The sequence below is a fragment of the Sinocyclocheilus anshuiensis genome, unplaced genomic scaffold (assembly GCF_001515605.1).
Source record: "Sinocyclocheilus anshuiensis isolate Anshui unplaced genomic scaffold, SAMN03320099.WGS_v1.1 scaffold101, whole genome shotgun sequence".
Taxonomy (NCBI): Eukaryota; Metazoa; Chordata; class Actinopteri; order Cypriniformes; family Cyprinidae; genus Sinocyclocheilus; species Sinocyclocheilus anshuiensis.
Genome location: NW_015540892.1, coordinates 2,631,514 through 2,656,854, shown reverse-complemented (window position 1 = coordinate 2,656,854; position 25,341 = coordinate 2,631,514). Strand labels below are relative to the sequence as shown.

General features: G+C 36.5%; 1 protein-coding gene across 2 annotated transcripts; it reads right to left on the bottom strand.

The window, feature by feature from the left end:
• Positions 1-303: 303 nt before the first annotated feature.
• Positions 304-22,504, bottom strand: LOC107688866 (bone morphogenetic protein receptor type-2-like). Of its 2 annotated transcripts, none has more exons than XM_016486687.1 (13): positions 21,744-22,504; positions 11,936-12,091; positions 11,680-11,856; positions 11,294-11,401; positions 11,099-11,190; positions 10,193-10,420; positions 9,310-9,424; positions 8,006-8,166; positions 7,732-7,879; positions 7,512-7,648; positions 7,240-7,409; positions 3,885-5,092; positions 304-2,390 (listed from the first exon to the last, which is right to left on the bottom strand). In XM_016486687.1, exons 1-13 carry the CDS (start codon positions 21,817-21,819, stop codon positions 2,119-2,121), a joined length of 3,048 nt encoding a protein of 1,015 aa, XP_016342173.1. In that variant the 5' UTR covers positions 21,820-22,504; the 3' UTR covers positions 304-2,118. The 2 variants fall into 2 exon arrangements, with proteins under 2 accessions (XP_016342173.1, XP_016342174.1); XM_016486688.1 differs by having other exon boundaries at positions 304-2,387.
• Between the last annotated feature and the right edge of the window lie 2,837 nt (positions 22,505-25,341).

Sequence of the window (25,341 nt, the reverse complement as noted above, 5' to 3'; positions counted from 1 at the left end):
TGTGTATATTTATTATGTATATATAAATACACACACATGCATGTATATATTTCAGAAAAATATGTTATGTTTATATATTAAATATATTTATATATAATATAAATTATATGAATATATATACATGTAAATATTTTCAAAATATATACTGTATGTGTGTGTATTTATATATACATAATAAATATACACAGTACACACACACACACATATTATGTACACAAAAACTTTTGGATGCGATTAATCATTTGACAGCACTAGTTTAAATTCTAATGGGTCAAGGTTAGAATAACATGTTTTAGTGCGCCGACTAGTGGTAAAACTATCATATTGCAATTCCAAGTGCTTGATGACAGTGAAATATTTTTTCATCACACTGTAAATAAACAGAGACTATGCAAATGCAAAGCATAATTTAATTTAAATCTGCAAATAACAATACACTTTTACAGTCTGCACCTTCTTATACAAATCACAATTTTCAAAATGTCTCAGCAAGGGGTAATAAAATGATTGATCACGACACTACGATTACAACGATTGTGTTAACAGGAGAATAACATCATACAAACACTCATCCACGCATACATGCACAAACACGCACATATGTGTGCATAAACACTAGGGGCGCAGCTGAAAGTTTCTTGTGCTCTTTAAGATGCATTTAAGACATGCGACAGTCAGTTCAGGTGAGGATAATATGGGACTCTTTTAATGTGATTATAATAACAGCATCTGATTCATTATCACTGACTTGCCAGAGCAGTTTAGTAACATAAGAAGGTTTGATTTCAGACCAGAGCTGCTTGCTTCATGTCTTTGTGCATAGCAAAAAAATGCTCTTGTGTGCTGTGCTTTGAAAAAAGACTATTCTCAGGTTTCTATCTGATTAAACCTTTGCCCTTTGTTGACTTCTTGTTCATCAAATGATTGGAACAGGTAAGTGCATACGAAGATGCACATCCCCATAGGAATAGTTACAAACATGCAGCACAAAAACCTTTCACACGACTAGACACAAGACACAAAGATACAGGAACAAACACACAGAGAACTGATCTTGTGTGCTCAGGCACACTCACTCACACATAGAAAAATAAGTAAATAACAAGTAGGTCCAAAGCATCATTAGACAGTTTAACAGGATCCAGAACAGTCAGTTGACCGAGTGCAGCTTTGTCTTGCGTCTCTGAGTAAAGCTTGTCCAGAAAGCGAGAAGTGTGACTTCTGCGTTTGATCATATCAGATGTCGCCTTGGTCTCTGTACAGTCACACCATTTCTAAATATTGTCTTGAGTGTCTGATGCTGAGATACATTGTGCCACCACAGTGAAATGTGTTGAATTGCTGTTTTTGTGGTCTGTTGGCTTCTTTCAGACCTCAGAAAGTGAAGCCTGCTGTTATTTTGCACCCACAACAGCACTTACAATATCTGATGCTGTGAACACAGTCACGGAACTTCAGTAATATTCTCTCATAAATCTCACAGCTGCAGGAAAACATTATAGAATGTAAACATATTCAGCAGGTCTGCATGGGACAAAATGAAAGCTTTGCAACCTTACAAATGACAAAAAGTGTTAATGAGTAATCTTATAATCTTATAACAGGGCTTCCACATATTCTGACCGATGAATTTTCAAGATTTTTATAATTTTATAGAGGTTACACTCACAAAGAGAAATGAAATATTTTAGAGATGAGCATAACTAACAATTAATATAGACTATTGAAATTTCCATTACTTTAAGATTTTTTTTCCAGGTCTAGTAATCAAAATTCCCTGACATTTTCAGATTTTCCATGACCTTGGGAATGTGATGATTAAGTACACATTTACACTATTAATATTAGGGACCATTTCAAACGGTCAAAATAATTATGATTTATAACTTCAAGCAAAAAAAGTGCAACCAAAAAGTGGCTTACTTAAAAAGAAACATACAAACATTAAACTAAAAGATGGCTGCATAGCTCTTTTCAATGTAAATCCACTAAGACTCTTACTGTGCTTACAACTTGGGTTAAATTTAAGACATTTATATGGTCCAGTCCACACTTGTCTCCACAAACTTTAGACTGTTTGATTTGACATTTTTTTCAAGAGCAAAGTGAGGTTTATGTTCAAAAGTCACAGTCATTGGGATCTGAGAAGCGAGATCCTCCCCGACTACCTAGATGCATGGCAGAGGCTGATTTAGGTCTGCTGGTACCGGCCTGATTCTGGTTCTGACTGGGCCCTCCATGAAGTCTGTTGTTGTTGACTTCAGCATCCAGTGTATCTGTGGTGATAACCCAGCTGGCAGGACGCCACTTCTTCAGAGCATAAGGTGTCTTCACTCGCTTCTTGATTTTATCTCCTGATCCCTCTGTCACGTCACCGGCAGACTTGCCTTCTGTGGGTGAACCAAGAGATTACAACATAAACCTGTCATTTTAAAATGTAAAACAATGGGCCTCATTCATTGGATTTATGTGTAAATTGTTCCAAAACTACATATTTTTTCAAACCATTTACAGAGCAATTCATTATGCGGTAACACTTTATTTTAAGGTGTTCTTGTTACACGTTCCATGTACTTACTATTATAATAACAATCAATTATGCATAATTACACGCTAGTAACCCTAAGACAAACCCTAATCCTAACCCTAACCATATAGTAAGTACATGTAGTTAATTAATATTACTCAGTACTTAAATGTATAATTACACTGTAACAAGGACACCTTAAAATAAAGTGTAACCCATTATGTTCATGTTTCAGGAAAAAAGGCCTGTAAGAGTGAACATATTGGTGTAAACATCAAAAATGATTGTTAACAATAAAAATTTAAATATGAAAAGGGTGGTAAATTAACTCTGGCTAGTGAACATCCAATTTTACCAGCCACTCAGATTTTAACCAGTCATTTTTATCAAATGTTAATATATAAAATAACTCATTATATACCGTACATGAAATCGAACTAATTTAAAAAAGCAAATAATTATCTGTTAAAATACATTAGCTAACAGCATTAGCGCAGCGACGGACCGCAAATCTTTGGTCCCACGCGAACCACACCCAAAAGTGGCGACCTTCTGCACAAGTATATGAAACGAAATAATGAAAATAGTGAAACAGTGGATGAATAGTATTGCCGATAGAGGTATACAGTGTAACTTGGCAATATTTCTCTCTATTATTTTAATTTTGAGGGGGTCACTATAAATGGGTCAACCCTGGCTGACACTATCCAGCTATCCCATTCAACTACACATAAAATACCACTAAATATAAAAACTACTATTTAATGTAACTTTAGATCATGTTATCATATGTTAATTAGCAATAATTAAATATGAAATAATTATTATCCACTGTTACAGGAAGCTTGACAGATATTGCCAGAGCTCTTAAATGGACAAAAAGAACGTTTGGAAAACTTTGTAGAAATTAACAGAAGAAATAGATAAGCTACATAAAATAGATAAAATACATAAGCAGTGTCTTAAAGGCCCAAAAATGTCACAATTCTTCAACTCAATTGATTTTTGTTGCCAACTTCTATTATCTTAGTTTGCAACATGAAAGTAAAGCTATTTTCTGTGAAGATGCGAGACTTCTAATTCATTCACCGCAGTACGTAAACAACTAGAAGAATAACAAAGTGAGATAAAACTAGTGGTGCAATGGTTTAAAAAGGTAAAATGCTCTACAAACCAGCTTGTTTATAATTATGACAACACAAGATAATATGATAAAAATACTAATATCAAGTTTGCAACATCAAGTAGAATTTGGAACCCTTGAAAAAAACTCTTTGGTTCTGCGAAAAAGTACATATTTTGCATTCAAAAGGGCAAATTTAGTTCAAATAAGTTGAGTTTAAGCATTGATACTCACCTAGTAATGGCAGTGTGGTCATGGACAGATCTAGTGAGTTGGGTCTCTCAGGTCTGCGCACACGGTTCTGTCTGAGCAGGGCCTCTCCTTGTGTCTGAGCTAGGGGTTGTGCCTGTGGAGGAACCACGGTTGGGGCAGGACACGGGCCGGGCAGCGCAACAGGCTCCACGGTAGAAGCTGATGGAGCATCTCCTGTTGAACCAACATTCTCACTGTTCTCTCCTCCCTCTCCTCCACCCTCAGTGTCTCCCTCACCCTCTTCCTCGCCATTGTTGTTATTGCTGTTGTTGTTGTTTGCATTGTCAGGATGCACCTCTCTTCTCAGAAGAGGCTCTTGCTCGTCAGGGCTAGTGTTCAAGAGGCCAAAGGTCAAGTCCTCTGAACTCATGGCACCCTTCCAACGGACATCAGCAGCATTGGCTGCACTTCCTGCTGACTCAGCTGCTGCTCCGTTCGCATATTTACTCACTGCTGCCGCAGCATCGTTGTTGGCAACGGTAATCGGCCTGGCCTCATGTGCCGCTCTGGCTTTAGCCACACCCATCTCGACTTTCTTCAGATTCGACTTTCCGAGTTTCCCAAACTTCATCCGCAGTGATGAAGACGACAAGGCGGGTGTTTTCCCAGAAGGCTTAGCATGGAGACTTAGGCTACTCGGCCTCTTAGGAACGTTCTGCTGCTTAGGTAGGATGGTTATAGGGGTGTCAGTAAGCCGACCAGAACCCTGTGACCCTGAAACCTCAGAAGCCATCTTCATGAGGGGGTAGAACGGGCCACGTGATGTCGATGTTTCTGAAGAGCAGAACTGCTTCTGCGAAAGCTCCATCAAGCTCTCTTCAGAGCTCTCTCTCAAGTTCCTCTGGACTTCACTTGGGTCCAGTTTTGGTATCTCCAGGTCTTCCTGGGTCAGCTGAGCACAGGGAGGGACACTGTTGCCCACTGGTGGAAGCTGTGTGGCATTGCAGGACTCTGAGACAGGAGTAGGGAAGGAGCTTTCTGTCCCAGACGTTTGTGATTGGGCCTGCTGCCACTCATAGTTGATGCAGTTCCTGTTCTTCTCTGCAGGGTTAGACCCTCCCAACGAGGGTGGGTCCATTGAGGTGTCATTGTGGAGGGGTTTATCAGCGCCCTCCTGGTCTTCAGTGTTTGTAGATGAGTGTTCAAGGAAAGAACCCACCTTAGGCATCTGCCTTCCAGTAGAGAAGTTTCTAGAAAATTTAAGTTGAAATAAGAATCACTTACTGTAAGATAAAGGCCTACATAGACTTATGCACATTGCAAATGACAACAATTGACCATGATTTGTGACAGTTTGTGCTAATTATTTATTATTTTTCTGGAGTTCTACAGACTTTTTAACTGGGACTAACTGGGGATGTGCATTGTGCATTATTAATTATTAATTACCCATGGTTGAATTAATTGTTTGAATGCATTGTTGAAGTTAAGATATTATTGCCTTTGGATTTTCATTAGTTATAAAGCAAGTACTGGTTATTTATTGCTTGTGGTCGTACAGTGCAATAATGAGGTTGTTCAATCAGTGAATGCTGATTATCTGCAGTTTTACAGTGAGTGGTCAGTGATTACTGGTTACTGATTACCTGTGTATGTAGAGTAAGTGGTCAGTATTACAGATTACCTGTTGTTGTACATTTGGTCACTGTTGTTATTGGTCAGTGATTTCTAATTACTTGTGATCATAGTGAGTCAGTGATTATTGGTTACCGCTGGTTGTACAGTGAGCGATCAATGATTTCTGGTTATTGATTACCTGTGGTTGTACAGTGATTAGTCAGTGATTATTGATTACCTGTGGTCGTATAGTGAGTTGTCAATGACTGTTGGTTACCTCTGGTTGTACAGTGAATGGTCAGCAATTACTGATTAACTGCTGTATGTGTTGTAAGTAATCACCGATTACTGGTTATTGATTATTTGCAGTTGTACACTAATTATTAGTTATTCATTACCTGTAGTGAGTGGTCAGTGATTATTGGTTACTGAAAAAATTTTGGGTTATATAGTGAGTGGTCAGTGATTATTGGTTATTGATTGATTATTGATTACCTGTAGCTGTACAGTGAATGGTCAGTGATTATAGGTTACTTGTTATTGATACCTGTGGTTGTACAGTAATTATTTGTTATATATTACCTGTGGTTATACAGTGAGGGGTCAGTGATTATTGGTTACAGATTACATCTGGTTGTACAGTAATTATTGGTTACTGATTACCTGTCGTTGGTTATACAGTTAATGGTCAGTGATTATAGATTACTGATTACTTGTGGTTGTACAACAGTTATTGGTTACTGATTACCTGTGGCTGGTTATACAGTTAATGGTCAGTGATTATATATTACTGATTACTTGTGGTTGTACAGTAGTTATTGGTTATTGATTACATGTGGTTGTAGAGTGAGTGGTCAGTAATTATTGGTTACTTATTACCTGAATCTATAAAGTGAATGGTGAGTGATTAGTGGTTATTGATAATTTTCAGGTTATACAGTTAGTGGTCAGTGATTATAGGTTACTGATTACCTGTGTATAGTATGTGTATACTATACGGTTGTATAGTAATTATTTGTTATTTATTACCCGTGGTTGTACAGTAATTACTGGTTATTGATTACCTGTGGTTGTACAGTGAGCGGTCAGTAATTATTGGTTATTGATTATCTGTGCTTATACAGTCAGTGGTCAGTAATTATTGGTTATTGATTACCTGTGATTGTACAGTGAGTGGTCAGTAATTATTGGTTATTGATTATCTGTGCTTATACAGTGAGTGGTCAGTAATTTTTGGTGTTTGATTACCTGTGATTGTATGGTAAATATTGGTTATTGATTACCTGTGGTTGTACAGTGAGTGGTCACTAATTATTGGTTACTGATTATCTGTGCTTATACAGTGAGTGGTCAGTAATTATTGGTTTTTGATTACCTGAGATTGTATGGTAAATATTGGTTATTGATTACCTGTGGTTGTACAGTCAATTGTCAGTAATTATTGGTTATTGATTACCTGTGATTGTATGGTAAATATTGGTTATTGATTACCTGTGGTTGTACAGTCAATTGTCAGTAATTATTGGTTATTGATTACCTGTGATTGTATGGTAAATATTGGTTATTGATTACCTGTGGTTGTACAGTGAGTGGTCAATAATTATTGGCTTTTGATTACCTGTGATTGTGTGGTAAATACTGGTTATTGATTAACTGTGGTTGTACATTGAGTGGTCAGTAATTATTGGTTATTGATTACCTGTGGTTGTACAGTGAGTGGTCAATAATTATTGGTTTTTGATTACCTGTGATTGTATGGTAAATATTGGCTATTGATTACCTGTGGTTAAACAGTGCAGTACTGGGGTTAAGAGCAGGACTGACTGATTTTTCCCTGTCCCAGATAAGGAGCAGTTCAGCAAGTCTCTCCTCTGCACACTGAGCCGTCAGTCGGGCTTCAGCATCCTGATCCCAGCAGTCTTCCATTGTCTCTTTCAGAGAGTGCACTGTCTGCAGATAAACACAGACACATACATCAACATCAACAAATCTATTTTAGTCCACTAAAGTTGATAAGCTGCATTTGTGTGTGTTCACGTCTTAATTTCTCACCAGGCTATTTTCTTTCCAGGCCTCTGGGAATTTGGGTCTTTCTTTTTCTCGGGACACAAGTGCCTGCATGTCTTCTATGGTAGGGTGATTACCCACCTCTGCCTGAAACGCCATCTGAAAAGCTGGAACTGTCTCACCTAGTGGGATAGAAGATTTTTATTGAGTACAAACAGTAGCTGTGACATGGAAAGATCTGCACGTGTACATGTGTGTGTGGTACCTGGGAAGAGGTCCGCACACCGCATGAAGGTCTCCCAGTAAAGCAGACCCAGCGCATAAACATCCACTTGTTTCAGCGCTGACTCACAATCTCTTAGATTGACTGCCCCTTCTAACACTTCTGGAGCCATGTATCGCACTGTACCCACCTATTGAGTGAGATGAAGAGGTAAAACATATGATTAGTCCGAGGTATTATTGTCCAAATCACTGGTCTGCTTTAGATTTTGCTGGGTTGGTTCAGACTGGACCATTCTAAATTGCTGTTTGCTGACCTCACTGATGGCACTGTTGTCCTCTTCTGCATGCCCAGGCGGTCTCTTTCCCGTCAGAATCATGGAAAGTCCAAAATCACTGATCACACACGAGCCATCTGTCTTCACCAGCACATTCCTACTGTTCAGATCCCGGTGGGACACGGCCGGTTTATACACATCTAACAATGAGAAGAACAGAGGGAAGGAAAAGAGAGATTGAAGGCGGGGAGTGGGATGAGAGAGGAGAGAAAATTACACGAGAGTGAATAATAATATCAGAATTACCACTAGAGAGCACTAGGAGCCACTTGTGTCTCCAGAAATAACCTATGTAACAGGGATTTTACCAATGTAAGTGGTCCAGTCAGGCACAAGTGCTTAAAACACTTAAAAATACAGTAAATAAATTTAATGCACAGCTTTGAGTGGCTTATGTTTGTTTCCTCTGTTTTACAAAAGCCACTGAAATATATAATAAAAAAATGGCTATTTTATTAAATGTTTATTTTATCATTTAGTTTTTTATGTATTTTTATCCGTAAATAATTGCATTTATTTACTGATTACTAATATAGGTAATATAGGTCATTAAACTCTCTACACTGTCATAGGTAGTGGTCACTGTTTTGTGAAATGAATATCTGTTTGAAAACCAATATTGGTTTGGAAGTGGTCCATCCAAACAGATTTTAGAGCCAGTCCACTTTGTTATATAATAATGCTGTGTATGAGAGCATATATGAGTGTGCATTTGTATATGGAAGTTTGGCCAGTTTCAGAGAGTTAAAAAAAGCATCTGTCATTATATATCAGGATGACTGCACTGAAGATGAAGACATAGCATCACTTTCTTTCTGTCGCAGTCTTTATGCCTTTCATTTCCATGCATTTTTTAAAACTAAATCAAATCTGAACACTTTTAGAGCCTTTCACACTGAAACAAAGAAAACTAAAAAAAAAAGCATTGAGAATTACGCCCCATCCCTGCCTTCCTGCTTTCTCAGACTGAAGCTATAAATAAAGCGCACACACCCACTATCACATCCTATTCTATTTTCAATAGAAATGTAACATTATAAATGTCTTTACTTTTGCTTTTGATCAACGTAATGTGTGCTTGCTGCATTATAATATTAATATCTTTCCCAAAAAAAATCTTACTGACCCTAAACTTTTCAATAGAAGTGTATATCATAATTGCATGAAAAAGAGTGGCCACTATATTCATCAACATTCTGCTTTTGTATTTCACAGAGGAAAGAGCTCGGGTTTGGAACGACAATTGTCTGAAATATGAATTTATTTGTTATTTTGTGTCTCACCCCCTCTCTGTATCTCTGTGTGCAGGTACGCCAACCCTCTGGTGACAGACAGAGCCAAACGACAGCAGCTCAGCCAGTCCACAGTCTGCCCGCACAGATACGTGCACAGAGAGCCCTGGGAAAGACAGAGGGAGTACTCTATTCAGAGGAAATCATCTGCAAAGTACAGGGAGGAACGCACAGGAAAAACAGAGTGGAGGGGCAGAGGAGGGAGAAGCGAGGGAGGACGAGATTAAAGCGCAGAGCAAGAAAGAAAAGCAGTGGTGTATCTCAAAATTTATGCACTCCTGCCATACCTCAGGACTACCTCAGGGATGCTTCCTGTCGCTATGGCAACCTGGCTTGAGGTTAGCCCACAGGAAGTACAGGCTGAAAGCCCACGGTTATGAATAATTGAAAACTTCTCAGCTCAGTCAATAATCTCTCTCTTCCTCCATAATATCGAGAGAGTGTGTTGTGGGTGTGAGTATGTGGCGAGAGGTAAAATGAGGATATCCTGCTAAATTGTAACCTTTTCCTTGTTCCATAAGTCCAAAAAAAAAAAAAGAACGAGAGGATGAAAAAAGTCACAGAGGAAAACTGAAGGAAGAGAATAAGCGAGTTTTAGGTGATATCCGAAGATATCGCATTACACTTGTGAGATGCTGTTACCACAAGATCAAACATGACATAAGATCCCTCAAGTCTCTAAATATAACCACAAAATAAATGCGTGCGCTTTGAAACTGTGATGTAGAGAAGAAGGAATGTGAGAGAAAAAAACAGGAACAGACTAAATGGCTGAGAGGAAAAGAATAAGCAATCTGGAATTAGACTAGAGTTTTTGCGTTTGCTACTTTTTGGGCGGCTAGTTTGGGTTCCTCAGTGTTCTTGCAATACTCACATGCGGGTAAAACTCCAGCAAGAGGAGAAACTCTGTCCGGCCTTCTGTACCGACACGTTCCTCGCTCTCTAAGAAGCGTGCTACGTTCTCATGATCCAGGAGGAGGCGATAAATCATACGCTCATTAGTAAACTGCTGCCGGTTTGCAGAAACAAAAACTTTCACTGCCACAGATCGGTCCTCCAGTGAACCGCGATATACTGTTCCATACCGGCCCCGGCCAGTCAGCTGTGAGGAAAAGAAAGAAATATTCTAATGTTCAAATCCTTGGTGCCAGTAAGATTTTTTAATGTTTAAGTCTCTTATGCTCACCAAGGCTGCATTTACATGATCAAAAATACTGTAAAACATTAATATTATAAAATATTATGACCATTTAAAATAACTGTTTCCTATTTTAATAGGTTTTAAAGTGTAATTTATTCCTGTGATGATCCTCCAGAAATAATTTTAATATGTTGATTTGGTGCTGAAGAAACATTTCTTATTATCGCTGTTGAAAACGGCTGTGCTGCTTAATATTTTTGTAAAAAATAAATGAATTTTTTTCAGGATTCTTTGATGAATAGAAAGTTAAAAATAACATTTATTTTAAAATAGAATTATTTTGTGACTTGTCATTACAAATGCCCTTACTTTCACTTTAATATTTACAACAGGACTATGGGTCTCCTGGGTTTTTTAAGCAGATATTACATTTTTTTATTTAATAAATTATATATTATATATTATTTTATTATAGTATCACAGCGCTACGTGATTTTTAATCAAATCAAACATTTTACCATTTATTTTTACACAGTTTATGTTGCTTCATCAATACTCACATTTTCCATAGGGGTTTATATACACTATTTTCTTTGCTTAAATGAGGCGGAAAAAAAGAATCAAGCTGTGATTGGTCACCTCCAGCAGCACTAGGTTGTCTAAATCCAGAGAAGGAGGGGAAAGCGCAGTCTCCAGAATATCCAAGGTATGTAGAGAGTGTTTACCACGTCCTGGAATACACATAGGTATATAAATCCACATGCACATAGGTAATTTCATTGGCAGGATTGAATCATACATGAAAAGCATCATAACATCACTACAGTAATGCACCTCTTAGCATGCGGTAGCCGGAAAAAAGCAGAATGACAAGGACAGCAACCATGAACACAGTTGCTAATGCTGCAACTATGGCTTCCTCTCTGTAAAGATGGCGGGAATCTTGAAGGATTAAAAGACAAAACGTTAGATCATGGACCAGATAATGAACTAGGATTAACAAATAGTTTGCCAGACTGCTATTAATTAACATTAATACATTTTAATTATAAATAAAAATTAATAATATAATTACAAATAATTAATCAAATTCAACCCGTCTTTCATTTGTACCTACTGTTAGTACAAACACATCTTTCACTCAAACTCATTTGTTTCCGTTTGCTGAACACTCTCTGTATGTCTATGAACCACCCACACACCCACACACACACACTCACGTAGAGGCTGTACGGTGGTGGGGGGAGGAGATGGGAAGTCCTCAGTGAAGTTCAGGTTGCACATGTCTTTTTTGCAGCAGCAGAATCGAAGCGTTCCATTCTTGGCCATTGACGGTGGGCTGGTCACCACGCAGCGGTCATAGCACTCCTGATATTCACCTACATTTGTCCAGCAACCTGTTTCAAATGGAGTAAATCAAGGTGAGACTGACTGTAAAGTGATTTGTGTGTGAATGCGTGGAATGTATTTATGTACCTTGCTTCTCTAGCAGAATTTCATTGTTCTTTTTCACCCAGAGTCCAAAGCAGTGACCTCCTTGATTACAGCGAATGGTGGAGTTCTCAAGAAAGACACGCCCCTCTCCATGTGGCTTTTCTGTGTACGCACACTCCCTCTGCTCATTCTGTGCAGCTAAAAAGTCAGAGGCAGGAAGAGTTGAAATGAGAAAGAAAGACAAAAAATAAGACAAACACAGCATTATGTAAGGATTAGGAAATAAAATGGTAGAATGAATAACTAGATATTTCAAAATATGAGTACTGTAAATATTCTAAAATATATATTTTTTATGTTTTTCTAATATAATATTATAAAAAATGAGAAGAAGATCTGATTAGATGAGCCTTGTTCAAAGCCAATGCATTCACATAATTAAATTACCTCTCTCTCATATATATGTATATAGGCCTATATGTATACTGTATATGATCATCTTCTTCTTGGCAGCTTGGAGTATTAATATAAATTTTACAGTACAAACAAGCCTATAGCTTCATAAAAGCAGTAGCTCACTCAAGGCCTTGCGTTACAGTGGTTTTACCACAATTGACACCAGTTACGTAACAGCACTACTTAAAAAGAATAAGAAACTAATTACAAGCAATAGGACAAAAAACTAGTAGAACAAATTAATAAGAAATGCTACATACATTGTATAAAGTAATCACATGTATAAAACAAAAGTTACAAAAAAAAGTGATTTAGTCAAGAGCAATGAGAGATTTTCTCTCTTTTGCTGGTTGATTAACATGAATGACAGAGAGCAGGAATATTAGACTGCTGTCACTTTAAGAGCTGCCCTGATCCAATATACTGCCACATGTGCTTTCTTTCTCAGCTTCACTTAAGACTTAAATTACTGCGTTTATGAGGATACTTGCAAAGACGGGCATTTTGACACATACAAGTGTGTGTATTTAACTGTTCACGCCCTATAAAGTGGCAAAAATAACTCCCACATTCTATTTGATCCGATTTGATGTCTATTTTCTTTTGTCTGACATTAACATTTCCCTGCTGAAAAAAAAACTATAGAAACCATCACAGAATTTGTAATGGTTTTACTGGCTATAATGGGAATTGTACTGGTTTTAATGAAAACTGTAATGGTGACTGTTGGTCTCTACTGGTAATTGGTCGCCTTCTATAATGATGGCTTGTTAAAACCACTAAATCCTAATGGAATATGTCCCATAACACACTACATGGTTAAAAGTTGACGGTTTGTAATCTTTGTAATGGTATTTGTAGTGGAAACCATTAGAATTTGTGTGATGGTTTCTATTGTTTTTTCAGCAGGGGTTCTACATAAGGTCTATGAAGACCTGCCTTACTACATGATGGATTCTGTCTGTCTGGGTCTAAGGGGGGGGGTTATTATGATATCTTAACAGGCGCTCAGTACTATCTAGCAAGTAGCAGAGAAGAAAAAACTGGGTATGGATGTGACTGGTGTTCTTCTGTGGCCATCAGTTGTTTTGAGAATGCAATATCTTAGCCAGAAAGGCTTTGTGAGAAGCAAACTTATGCAGGTGATGCAGTTTGAAGACACTATCAGTGAGGAATGCAGATGACGCTTATCTCGGAAGGGAGCTCAACTTTGGGAGATTATGTCCAAGGACATCCTTAGCTATGATGTCCATAGAGGCATGTCTCTCTCCCCTCCCACTCTCTTCTCTGCTCATGGTCTGCTTTTGGAGGAGGATGTGAACGTTTTCTGATAGCAACACAACTGAGCAGTTACCCAGGGGGCTTTATTCTACTAAACCCACACACTAACCCTGAGAGTGCAAGTGCATGCAAAGACACACACAAACACGTCACAGCTCAGCTGCATTATGCCAGCAGACACGTGTACGTGCACACACTCAGGGATATACAAACATATGTTTTTCAGGTATTATTAATGTATGTCCACACTACATACACACATATAGTAAGTTTACAAAAAGCAGTTGTAATTTTACTGTTCTGAAAGTCAACGGCCATATTTTGTCCACAAATATTGAGTTATAATATTGAGTAATTATATTGAGTCATTTTGTCCATTTTAAATAAAATGTGAGAATTCTCCTGGATTAAAATCATGAACTGTGAAATACTTTTCAAATTGAACAATATGGACTAATAAAAATATTTTTATATATAATATATATAAAATAAAAATAACAATGCTGAAATACATTTTTAAATGTTTGCGACTGAATTTTGATTGATTTTATATATATTTTCATATTCTCTTTCATTTGAAATTGAGCACAGTGGAGTGAAACCTGTTTGTCACAGGACAGATTAGTCTAAGAAACCCAGTATTGCTCATAACTTATTTCTGACAAAATGTGTAGTGATTCTGTCATCATTTACTCACACTCATGTTCTGCCATGAATTTCTTTCTTCTGTGGAACATAGAAGATATTTTGAAGAATGTTGGCAACTAAACAGTTTTGGTTCCCATTAGATGGACAAAAAAATTCAGTGGAAGTCAATGAGAAACTGTTGGGTTACCAACATTCATCTTTTCTGTTCCGCAGTAAAAGAAAGTCATACACTCTCAAAATAAAAGGTACAAAAGCTGTCACTAGGGTGGTACCTTTACAAAAGGTACAAATATGTACCATTTACATACCTGTATGTACACTTTAGGTACTAATACAGTATGTACATTTAAGGTATTTGTATGCACCCTTTAGGGGTAAAAAGGATACAACGTTGTACTCTCTGAAAGGGTACCACAGTGGTAGATTTTGTACCTTTTTTTCTGTGAGTGTACAGGTTTGGAATGACATCTATGGGAGTCTAACTGTTGGAAACAAAATATCTTGAAATGTCCTGCAGTGTAACAACAGTGTCATGTGTTGTGACATACACTCTAAAAAATGCTGGATTGTTTCAACATGGACTAACCCACCTTTTGGGTTAAAAATGTAATGTAAACATGTAACCCAACAGCTAGTCGATATTTGACTCAAAGTTGGGTTGAAACAACCCAAACATTTTTAGACTGATGAAAATTGTTTAAAGTACTCTATTAAAGGAATCTTCTGATGCGATTTCAATTTTTCCTTTCTCTTTGGAGTGTTACAAGCTCTTGGTGCATAAAGAAGATCTGTAAAGTTGCAAAGACTAAAGTCTCAAATCCAAAGAGATATTCTTTATAAAAGTTAAGAGTCAGTCACACCTACCTAAAACGGCTCGTTCTAACACGCCCCCACATATCTACGTCACAATGTGGGAAGATTTGCATAACGCCGCCCAAATGTTCACGCAAAGAAAACACATTTCATTACACCAAATACACAAAATAATGTTCTTTTTAGCAACATCATATGACCCCTTTAAAGCACTTTTCTAATTGTATTATTGTATTGTATACAACTCTATTATGATTGTGATTTGTCATGTTGGATAAAAGCATTAGCTTTTAAAAGAGTATCAAAAACAAAAAGAACTTACAGTGTACATTTTCCCTTATACATATACATATATAATCTAAAATATTGATATTTTAAAAATAATGTCCAGATGCATACAGGATCATTTATAATGTACATGCACATTACTCTATATACACATTAATTCAGTTTCCACCATACAATCAGCCAATGGTGGTTTCTGACACTGGCTGACATATCAACCTAATGAGCATTCAGCCAATGGGAAGCTCTGACACAGGTTGACATATCGGGATAATGAATGTGGTCTGTTCAGCCCTCTCTGTATTCAAGTGACAAGCACACTGGGGAGGAAGAGTGTGTGTATAATGTATGTGTATCCACGAAGATGACTGTTTCTGACAGGGTGAGTAGAGAAAAATGGACTTGCTGCAGTGTACAGAAAAAAATAAAGAAAGGAAAAGTGAGAAATATATATATTATGCCTTAAAAATGTTTCATTGTCACATCAAATTAAATACAAGGACTCTCGCTTTCCTGTAGCTGAGCTGCATGCCAGCATTTTACTGCCTCCTCATCAAAAAGCTGCAAAATATTATTAAATTATAACTCGGGCAACCTGATACCCCTGCAATCCAGTTTATGAAGCACTTCAGTAGCATAACTGCAAACAAAATCCAACTCAGTGAAGTGGATAATTCATGACTCTCCACTTCTAACAGCACTACAAAGCACAGCAATGAGCTCACGACCTACATACTGATTCACATCTAATGCTTCCAGCCAAAAAACCCTCCCTTGCCTTTCCTCCAATCGGTCCATCCAGCCATCCTTTCACCCAGCTGCTCTGCCTAACCGTTTGAGTACACTAAAATACTTACAAGATAAGAAATATTTATGTGCGTGAGAGAGAAAGTGTGAGTTAGAGGTGAGGTGAATAAGAGTCATTCACCATTGTCCTGTAAGAATGCATCCCGTATGAATTGCGCAAATGCTTTATCACCTAAAGCAATAGTTCACCCAAAAAATAAAATGTTGTGAATACTTCATCAAATTCAAAAATGAAAAATGGCACCATAAAATCAGTCCTTATAGCTCCTGTGCTATAATCCAAAAGGGTAACACTTTATTTTACAGTGCCCTTGTTACACATACCTACTATAGTAATTAGTAAAACAAATTAATTATTTTCCCTGAAACAGATGAACGTAAATGTGGCAATGTTTTTTTACATAGGATGTAGAACAAATCACGCTAGCGAGCTGCACTAAAAGGTTAATGTTCGTGACAAAAATACACCACCTACACTAAACCTAACCATTTGTTAGGCAAAAACAAACGTGATATAAAAATAAAAATGCATTTGCTGAAGCAACCATGCCATTTTAGATCTTCTGAATGTCTTTCAGCTCTTTTATTGTGACTCATGCTTCACAAGAATTGTATCTGAATGCAAACCGAGCAAGTTTATTTACTACAGAAAAGTCATAAATATGGAGCAGGGGCCCGTTCTTCATACGTCGCTTATTACATCCGAGATGAAATGTCACATCCAAGATGATATCATCGTGCTAATCAGGATCTGGCTAATTCGGTTCTTCGAACGCACCTGTTGTTGATGATTAGTATGGCTGGATTGAGTTATCTGAGATAATTGCACGTTCATGGATTGGTTTAAAAGGGGCTATGTATCGATACTTGAAACCACGATCAGCAATGCAGCGATTGGCTGGCGGCAAGACAGCAACGTAATGACATCATATAATTAAAAAAGACACCTGACGAAAAACTTGACAAATTTCTGGACTTTTATAAGGAAACAGCAAAGCGAACAAAATTACATAAATGTTATAATAGATAAATTAAATGTGCACTGTTTTTATTTTATTTTAATTTTTTACAGTGTTCCCAGTTATTTATATTCGTGATTTCTAATATTTGTACAGGCTTTACATTTTGATTTCAATGTAGTAATTAGCACATTAATTTAATTTTATATTTGAACAGATTTGTTACGTGACAGCATTATTTAAAGTTTCTTAAGGGTCAAGATCATGTTATCTGCATCTCCTGCGCTCCATCAAGCCACTCCCATAATAGCTGTCACCACTAAAATTAATGCACGACTCTACATTATCTGTATAGCATGTGTGTAAGACTCGAATACAATTATGAAGTAATAATTTTATGACGAATAAATCTTTCAGTGAGTAAAACTGGCTGTGTCTATATAGTATTAAAGACTACACAACATTATTATATTATCTTTAAATTAATTTTTAAATTATTATTATTTTAAATTATTGTCCATGGATCAGTAGGATACTCTTGTAATAAAGTAGCGGTGGTAGCGGACAGATTTTAAGTATCAATTCTGCTTAAAAAGATGCAATCTAATCCTTGTTACATTAAATAAGCCTGCTCCCGAGCAGGTTTAAGTTTACGGACCTGTTGCTATGACAGCTTCAAAGAACCAACCATTCCAAGATCATGCCAAATCGTCAACAATCAAATCCCTGGTTATGTGATGCAAACACCAAAATGTATTAGTTAACAAATCATGCACTATGGTAAATGTGGCATATTGTGCAACTGCACATAGAACCGCACAAAATAGGTCTATATTAATCAATAATCCATCAACGCTCACTTAGTCTGTAATCTTGTAATGTAATCTTCAGCAAATATAAAAAAAATATATATTTTTCATACTGTTTATTATAATACCGTGATGCCTACATTCATAACATTTAACAGTTAAAATGGTTAATGTGCGCTTTTAATTTTTAATTTAGACATAATAGTACATAATTTAATATCTGCCATATTCAATTATCAACCATACCTTAAAAATAATTGGCTTAGCAATATCAGACAGAATTTTTATTTTTACATTTCATTTTTAATACCCTATCACTTTCTTCCTCATGCAAATTTACGGTATGGTATGGTATTTGGAATATAGTGCACACATCATACGGACTACATTGAAAATCCTTTTATGGAGAGCTTTGTGTTTACTTTATTTTGAGTCTGAGTCCACTTACAAATCCAAGAACAGAATGAATATAAAAAGGAATTGTATTCTTTTTCCACTATAGGTTCACTTTTGGCTCCACTTAACATACAGACAGGCCAATAATCTGTTTGACTGATCATCCACTTTCCAAAACAGAACTCTGATATTCTGCAGAAGATTTCCCTGTTTCACGAAAAAAGAAAATCACATGAATTTTGATAGTGTGAATGCGAACCCCTTTCACTTATATTGTGCATTCTAAAAAGCAAATCTCTCAGTGTTTATCTTGACATCGGAGTCCAATTTCAAGGCCAGGAACAGAATGAAAAGATGCAGTTTTTTCTCACATAGTTCACTACTGGGTCTACTTAACATACAAAAAGACTAATAATTTGTTTGACTGATCAATTTTTTTTATATATATTCTGCCAAAGAGCACTCTATTTCACAGAAAAAAATAAAATAACATGCAATTGGAATGAGATGTGGATGAGTAAATGATGTCAAATTGTTCATTCTGGACTGAAATATTCCTGTAAAACTTGGTATGTAAACAAAGCATTTTCACAGATAAACCACCCTTATCAACATACTACAGAGAGTACAGAACAAACCAGAACTACACAATCGAAAGGACATTGCCTCTTCTCAACTCACAGAGTCAAATACACAGCCTTCCCTATCCCAACATGTCACTTACTGTCCTGATGGGGATTTATGATTGATTTCTAATGTATGGTATTTAAAAACGCACACATTCACAAAACTACATGAAACACCAAGACAATCCCACACTATGGAATGCAGTGAATATTTCAGGAAGCACACAAAATTACCGTCACACAAGAAGAGGAAAGAAGAGGAAATTGCACGCACACACACGTACCGTCACACACATATGTTTGGTGGAAAAATGTTCCAGGTCAAAATTAAACAACTAGATACACTGAGGCGAAGTGGGAAATCAGAGGGTGTTTTCACAGTAACTTTGTTTCAGGGGGTCACACAAATTTTGACAATATAATGTGCATTCTAAATGCAAAGCAATCCAGTTTTCACAGGTAAATTAATTTATTATTTTAACATTCTGTTTGCATATTTTTTGTATGATTTTTACATTATAGTTACATTAAACATTATAGAACTTACAAAAATTATAGAATTTACTTACACAAATTTGGGATATTTATATAAAATTTTATTATATTATTAATGTAGACATGTATTAAATGTATTAAAGTAATAATGGAATATTATAACAGTATTTCTGTGATTAAGCTATAGCGTTTGTGCTATTTTTATACTAAATGTATTCAGACTACTGTTTTTCATACAAATACCTAAAAACGCTACATTTTTACCATGGTATTGAGGTGCGATATGTGTGGATTTAACTGGTATCATGATCTAAATGTGTGCTACTATGGAAGACCAATGGTTAATTTGAATAAAACGCAAACAGTCAGAATAATTAAATTTCACCATATAAAAATGAGGTTGTTACAGTTTTTACAGATGTTACTCTTTTGATAATAAACATGAATTTACATCTGCATCCTAACTCAAGCTGCTACTACTACTGTCAACTCAAGCTCCTGTCAAATGTGCATTTCTAAGAGACAAAAAATGTAGTATTATTAATATTGCAGCCTGCACTGAAAATTGTGCAGAAGATGCACGTCATCAAAGTCAGGCAACACAAACCTGTTTCAGGATTTAAAACAATATGACTCATTAGAACATGCAGAAATTAATAAATACATTTTTCTATTAAGATATTTCTTTTGTTAAGGAAAATTGACTGGAAAAGTGTAAAGAACTCAAAAAGTGTTTGTCATGTTCTGACCATAAAAAGCGGTTTAAAAGCACAATTAATGGTCTGGTTTCTATAACTTTCACTTAGGAGCTGCCTTTAAACTTGAAAGAAATAAAGATGTGAAATGTATTGTGATAATTATCGATATCGACTATCTAAATGATCAGGATAATTTTTTGGCCATATCACCCAGCCTTACTTATGCACTAATAGTATTTAAAATTTTGAATGAGCTTTTTATATGTCCAGTTTTCATTTTCATTTTAGTTTGTTTTAGTGATTTTGTTATGTGCCTTTGTCATTTTTATTTGTTTTCTATATATTTCTATTTAGATTTTTTTGTTTCCATTTTTCATTTAGTAATCTTAGTACTTGCCAACATTTCTCATTTTTATTTAAGTTTACATTTTTCGTCTAATATTTACATACATTTTAAATTTCAGCATTATTTAAATTACAGAAAACATTTTTTTTTTGGCTTTTTTTTTGGCGTTTTTTTTGGCTTTGTTATGATAGGACAGTTCGTTGACAGGAAGCAAAGTGGAAGAAAGTGAGGGGGGACAGGGTCAGGAAAACTCCACACGCTGGGACTTGAACTCGGGACACCTAAAGCGCAACAATGTTATATTGGCGGCGCCCAAAAACATTCTTTAATAGTTTTAGCTAATGATAACAGCTCTATTCATAATGCTTGTAGTTTTATTGTTGAAGTCTAATAATCAAGCTATCATTGTAGCAAAAATAAAATTGTCCTACATACTGGTTGTAAAAACACTTTGACTGACTGACTGAGTTTGATACTGCTCTACAACCAATAACAACACTACTTTAATGGCACCATAGGAACTACAAATCTGAGGCTGGCGTGAATCTGAAGTGGACATAAGCAAGCTTTTAAGGTTCTTGAGTGGTGTACTGTCCTCAGATATCTGTCCGAGCAGATATTTGGCTCTGGTTCCAGTCCGGATGGTCAGACTGCAGGGTTAGCTGTGGAGAAGGCCCATCTGCAAGCCATAATGTGCCTATTTAAGCATCAAACCGCAAGATGAGAAATTAAGTTTCATGCTTGTCTTAACAGCTAATCAGTGTTTAGCCTTTATTCTCCCTACATGAACCATGAGCAGGGTCAGCTCTTATCTTATCTGTGTGATGCTCAGTAGCTCTGCAGCTCAGCTCAGTGCCAGAAAGAGCACACACACAGACACACACATACATCCACACAGACAAGGACACACAAAAGTGCAGATCTCTTGACTCACACACACCTACTCGCTTTGTTACTTATCCATAAATACACAAACACACACACACACACACACACACACTCACTCAGGAAATTAAGAGTTCCTGATGGATGTGGGGTGGCAGTAAATTCACCACAAAACTGGCAGGACACAAACACACACACACACACACAGTGTACAATTAATTACGCCTTCACTTTGAGAGGACATGGAGGGATATGGAAACCAGGGTGTGGAACAGCAATTTTACTGTAATTCTATTATATTTACTGCCATTCTTTCTATTGCTACTATCGGTTAACTATTACTTACCAGCCACAGGACCCAGAAGAACCACCATGGCAATCAGTCCAACGTGAAGAATTGTTATTCGGGCTTCGACTGCCATGTTTTTTCTTTTCTTTTCTCCTCCTCTTCAAAGACAATATATTCTGATTTATTCGGTTACTTGTACAGCTGTCTAGGCTTCAGACTGCAGTCATGCAAGAATATTTGTGCTTTGGAGAGTCCAGCATCACACATTTTTTTCAAAACAGCATCAAAAGCAAGTTGTTCCTTTTAGAATGGCAATGAAATAGAAAAAAAAAACTATCTTAAATATCTTGCATTAACCTTCGCATTGCTTTTTTTCCCCCTCCAGCAGGAAGCATCAAATGTAACCAGCTGATGGCTGCTTAATCTGTCTACTGAGAGTCTGTGTCTGTTGTAACAAACCAAATTAACAAATCACATCAAACTTTGTTTCCCCCTTTGTTCCAAAGCAGGCGCCCCATACATTTGCCTAATCAGAGTTTAGCGCAGTTATATGGGACATCCCGAGACCGCAAGTCTCCTCGACGGAAACACAGTTTGTGGTACAGGGTAACATCCGTTGCGTGACTCCCGACTATTAAAATGTCAATTTGTCGTCATATTCCTCGCGTTCGTTATCTTTTGATCTTCGTTTCAGGAATTTTCTCTGTTTCCATGATTCATTGAGCTGGGAAACTGTACGTTTTGCGTTTTTCGTCCGTACTCCAAACAAGGGGAACGGCAACAGAAGACCAGACAGCGACTGGAAACGCCTCGTCTTCAGATTGTCTCCGGGATCCGATTGTTCGATGTGGGGGCCGATTTATAAGAGAAAAGAGGCGAGGCGCCCTCATGCGGCAGACTGAGAGAATGACACCATAGGAAGACACTGAGGAAAATATAAAGGCTGACAAATAAACACTGCCCTTAGAGGAGAGCTGTAATTTTTTTTTTACTGAGCTGTAAATTCTTGTTTTAAAATGACCTAGACAACCAGTTTATATATATATATATATATATATATATATAATATAATATAGTATAATTTACATTTACATCACATTTTGGGACAATAGAAGCGATCAAAATCAACAAAAGAGCAATAATATGTAAGTGCTGTGACAAGTTTTAGTTAGCCTAATGCAGTATGCAAGGGTTTTTTATATAATACATAAAAAGAAAACAAGTATATAGAATAGAAAAAAAAGAATAGGGAACATTAGTGTTAGAGTGTCTTTTTTAAATATAAAAATAAAACAAGTCAAAAGAATAGAAAAAGAATAGCTAGTGTTGGAGGGGCATTTTTTATAATAAATAAAAAGAAAACAAGTAAGATAGAAATAAAATAGAGAGTGCAAGTGAGGGTCAAGTGTTGTTGTTTTTTAATAAATAATTAAAAAAAACAAATAGATCAAATAGAGTTAGAATAGAGAGTGCTAGAGTTAGAGGGTCAATTGAAGATATAGAAGAGATGTGTTTTTAGCCATTTATAATTCACAAATATCTTATTTATATAAATTATAATTGAAATATCATTTAGTTAAAAATAAACAATTATATTATAGACAAGAAACATGTTTGTTTTACCTGTTTATATATATATATATAGAGAGAGAGAGAGAGAGAGAGAGAGATAGATAGATAGATAGATAGATAGATAGATAGATAGGATGACTGGAACATAGTTCCAACACTTTGTGTGTGTGTATATATATATATATATAAAGTGATTTATGTACCAGTCATCTTTTTAATTATATTGTAATATTACATAATATATACTATTAAAATATTATAGAAATGTTTTATTTTATTATATCATATTTATTGATTTGATTTGATTTAAATATTATAATTATATTATTAATATAATTAAAATATCAAATATTATATGACTGTTCTCAGTTGTACAGCAAATATATATATAGGCCTACTTGCATATGTAACTATTTATTCTCTTGTGTGCATAATTTCACATTTTCAATATAATAATAGTATGCTTCTATTTTCTGGTGAATTTTCTTACATTTGTTATCAATTGTAAAAACTATTACGTTATAAATAGGACTACATACATCTATGCGTTACTGAATATAGCCTACATTGTGTATTGTACCTGTGACTTGATATGTTTATAGCGTGATAGCGCCCATCTCTGGTCGCGGACTCGGAGCAGACATCAGCAGCACGGAGGAAAACAGCACCACGCGCCTCAGCAACAGTAACGTAGTCTAACTCAACGCCAGCTGTCCTCTGAGTCTGAGGGGGGCCCTTACCGCCCCTCCCCAAAAGACATGTCTGCAACCGCATAAACCAGAGAATTTCGAGCCTTTTGTCCTTCAGCTGATGAGGACCAATTCATACATTCACACGCTTCGATATTACAGCCCCAGCATCACCTTTACACAGCGACAGCGCATCGACCACCAGCAGCGCAGCAACGCCCATAGCAACGGCGCTGCGCATCCTCAATCTGTTTCTCCGACCCAGCAACACCAACAGCCAACCTGCTTTCCGACGACCTTCTGAACGCTGGATCCATATCACACCGTTGTGTTTTTCTTTTTATCGCAAACCATGAACGCGTCGTGTGCGGTTGTCTCATCAGTCAAAGGTGCGTATATGAAACACCGTGCGCTCGTTTATCAATGCATTGCATGTTATTGTTCTATTGTGGATGCTGTTTTTGCACGCCGAGTAATTTAATCCATGAAACTATTGTAGATTATTAATAATGTGACAAGTGTAGTCTATAAAGCATTGGCACAAACCGAGATGCATGCGGTTCATCGTCTTGTTTTCGTTGTTGCTGAGCGCGGGGTGCGGTGCTGCAGATTTCACACTGATTCAACTCTGCGTCTGCTGCGATCATTTCATAATCCATCGGCAAAAACAATTATAAACGCCTAAATAGAGTTTTGACATGTATGCAAAATTATTTGTTTCATTGATGCAGTAATTTTATGTTATATGTATATAATGGTTTGGCTATTTTATTTTAATGACGAATTATTTCACCAAAGATTTTATTTTATTAATACATTTCATTAATTTGGTCTTGCAGCGTGTTCTGCATTGCATTAACATTACACCTTATCTAAATCGGTTGCCACGGCAAACACCATGGCTAAAAACAGGCTTTAGGGGGCACTATGTGGGTGAACAACATTACGTTTTAAACAACAGCCATTACAATCGCTCAGCCTTCAGCTGACTGTAGGCTGTATTACAATGTTTCACATTAATGCATAGAAATCTTACAGAATGTCAAACCAGGACACAGATGGAGTGAATTTTACAAAGTGACCTCAGTGATCTTGTGTTTTTGTTGGTTTATACATGGTAGGAACAGACAAAGGGAGAAAAAGATGCGTGTAGTGAAGAATAATAAGATTGCGGAGAATGTAGAATATAAATGGGGAACAGAGGTTAAAACAAAATGGAGCCACACATGATGGATTATGAGATAATGGATAGAGGCCAAGAGATAATGATTGTTTTATTGCAGGAGAGGAGGGTAACAGCTGGGTCAGCTGGTCAGCAGTTTTTGCTGTGCAGAATAAAAAAAGATTAACAAATTACCTTCTAAAATAATTATATATATATATATATATATATA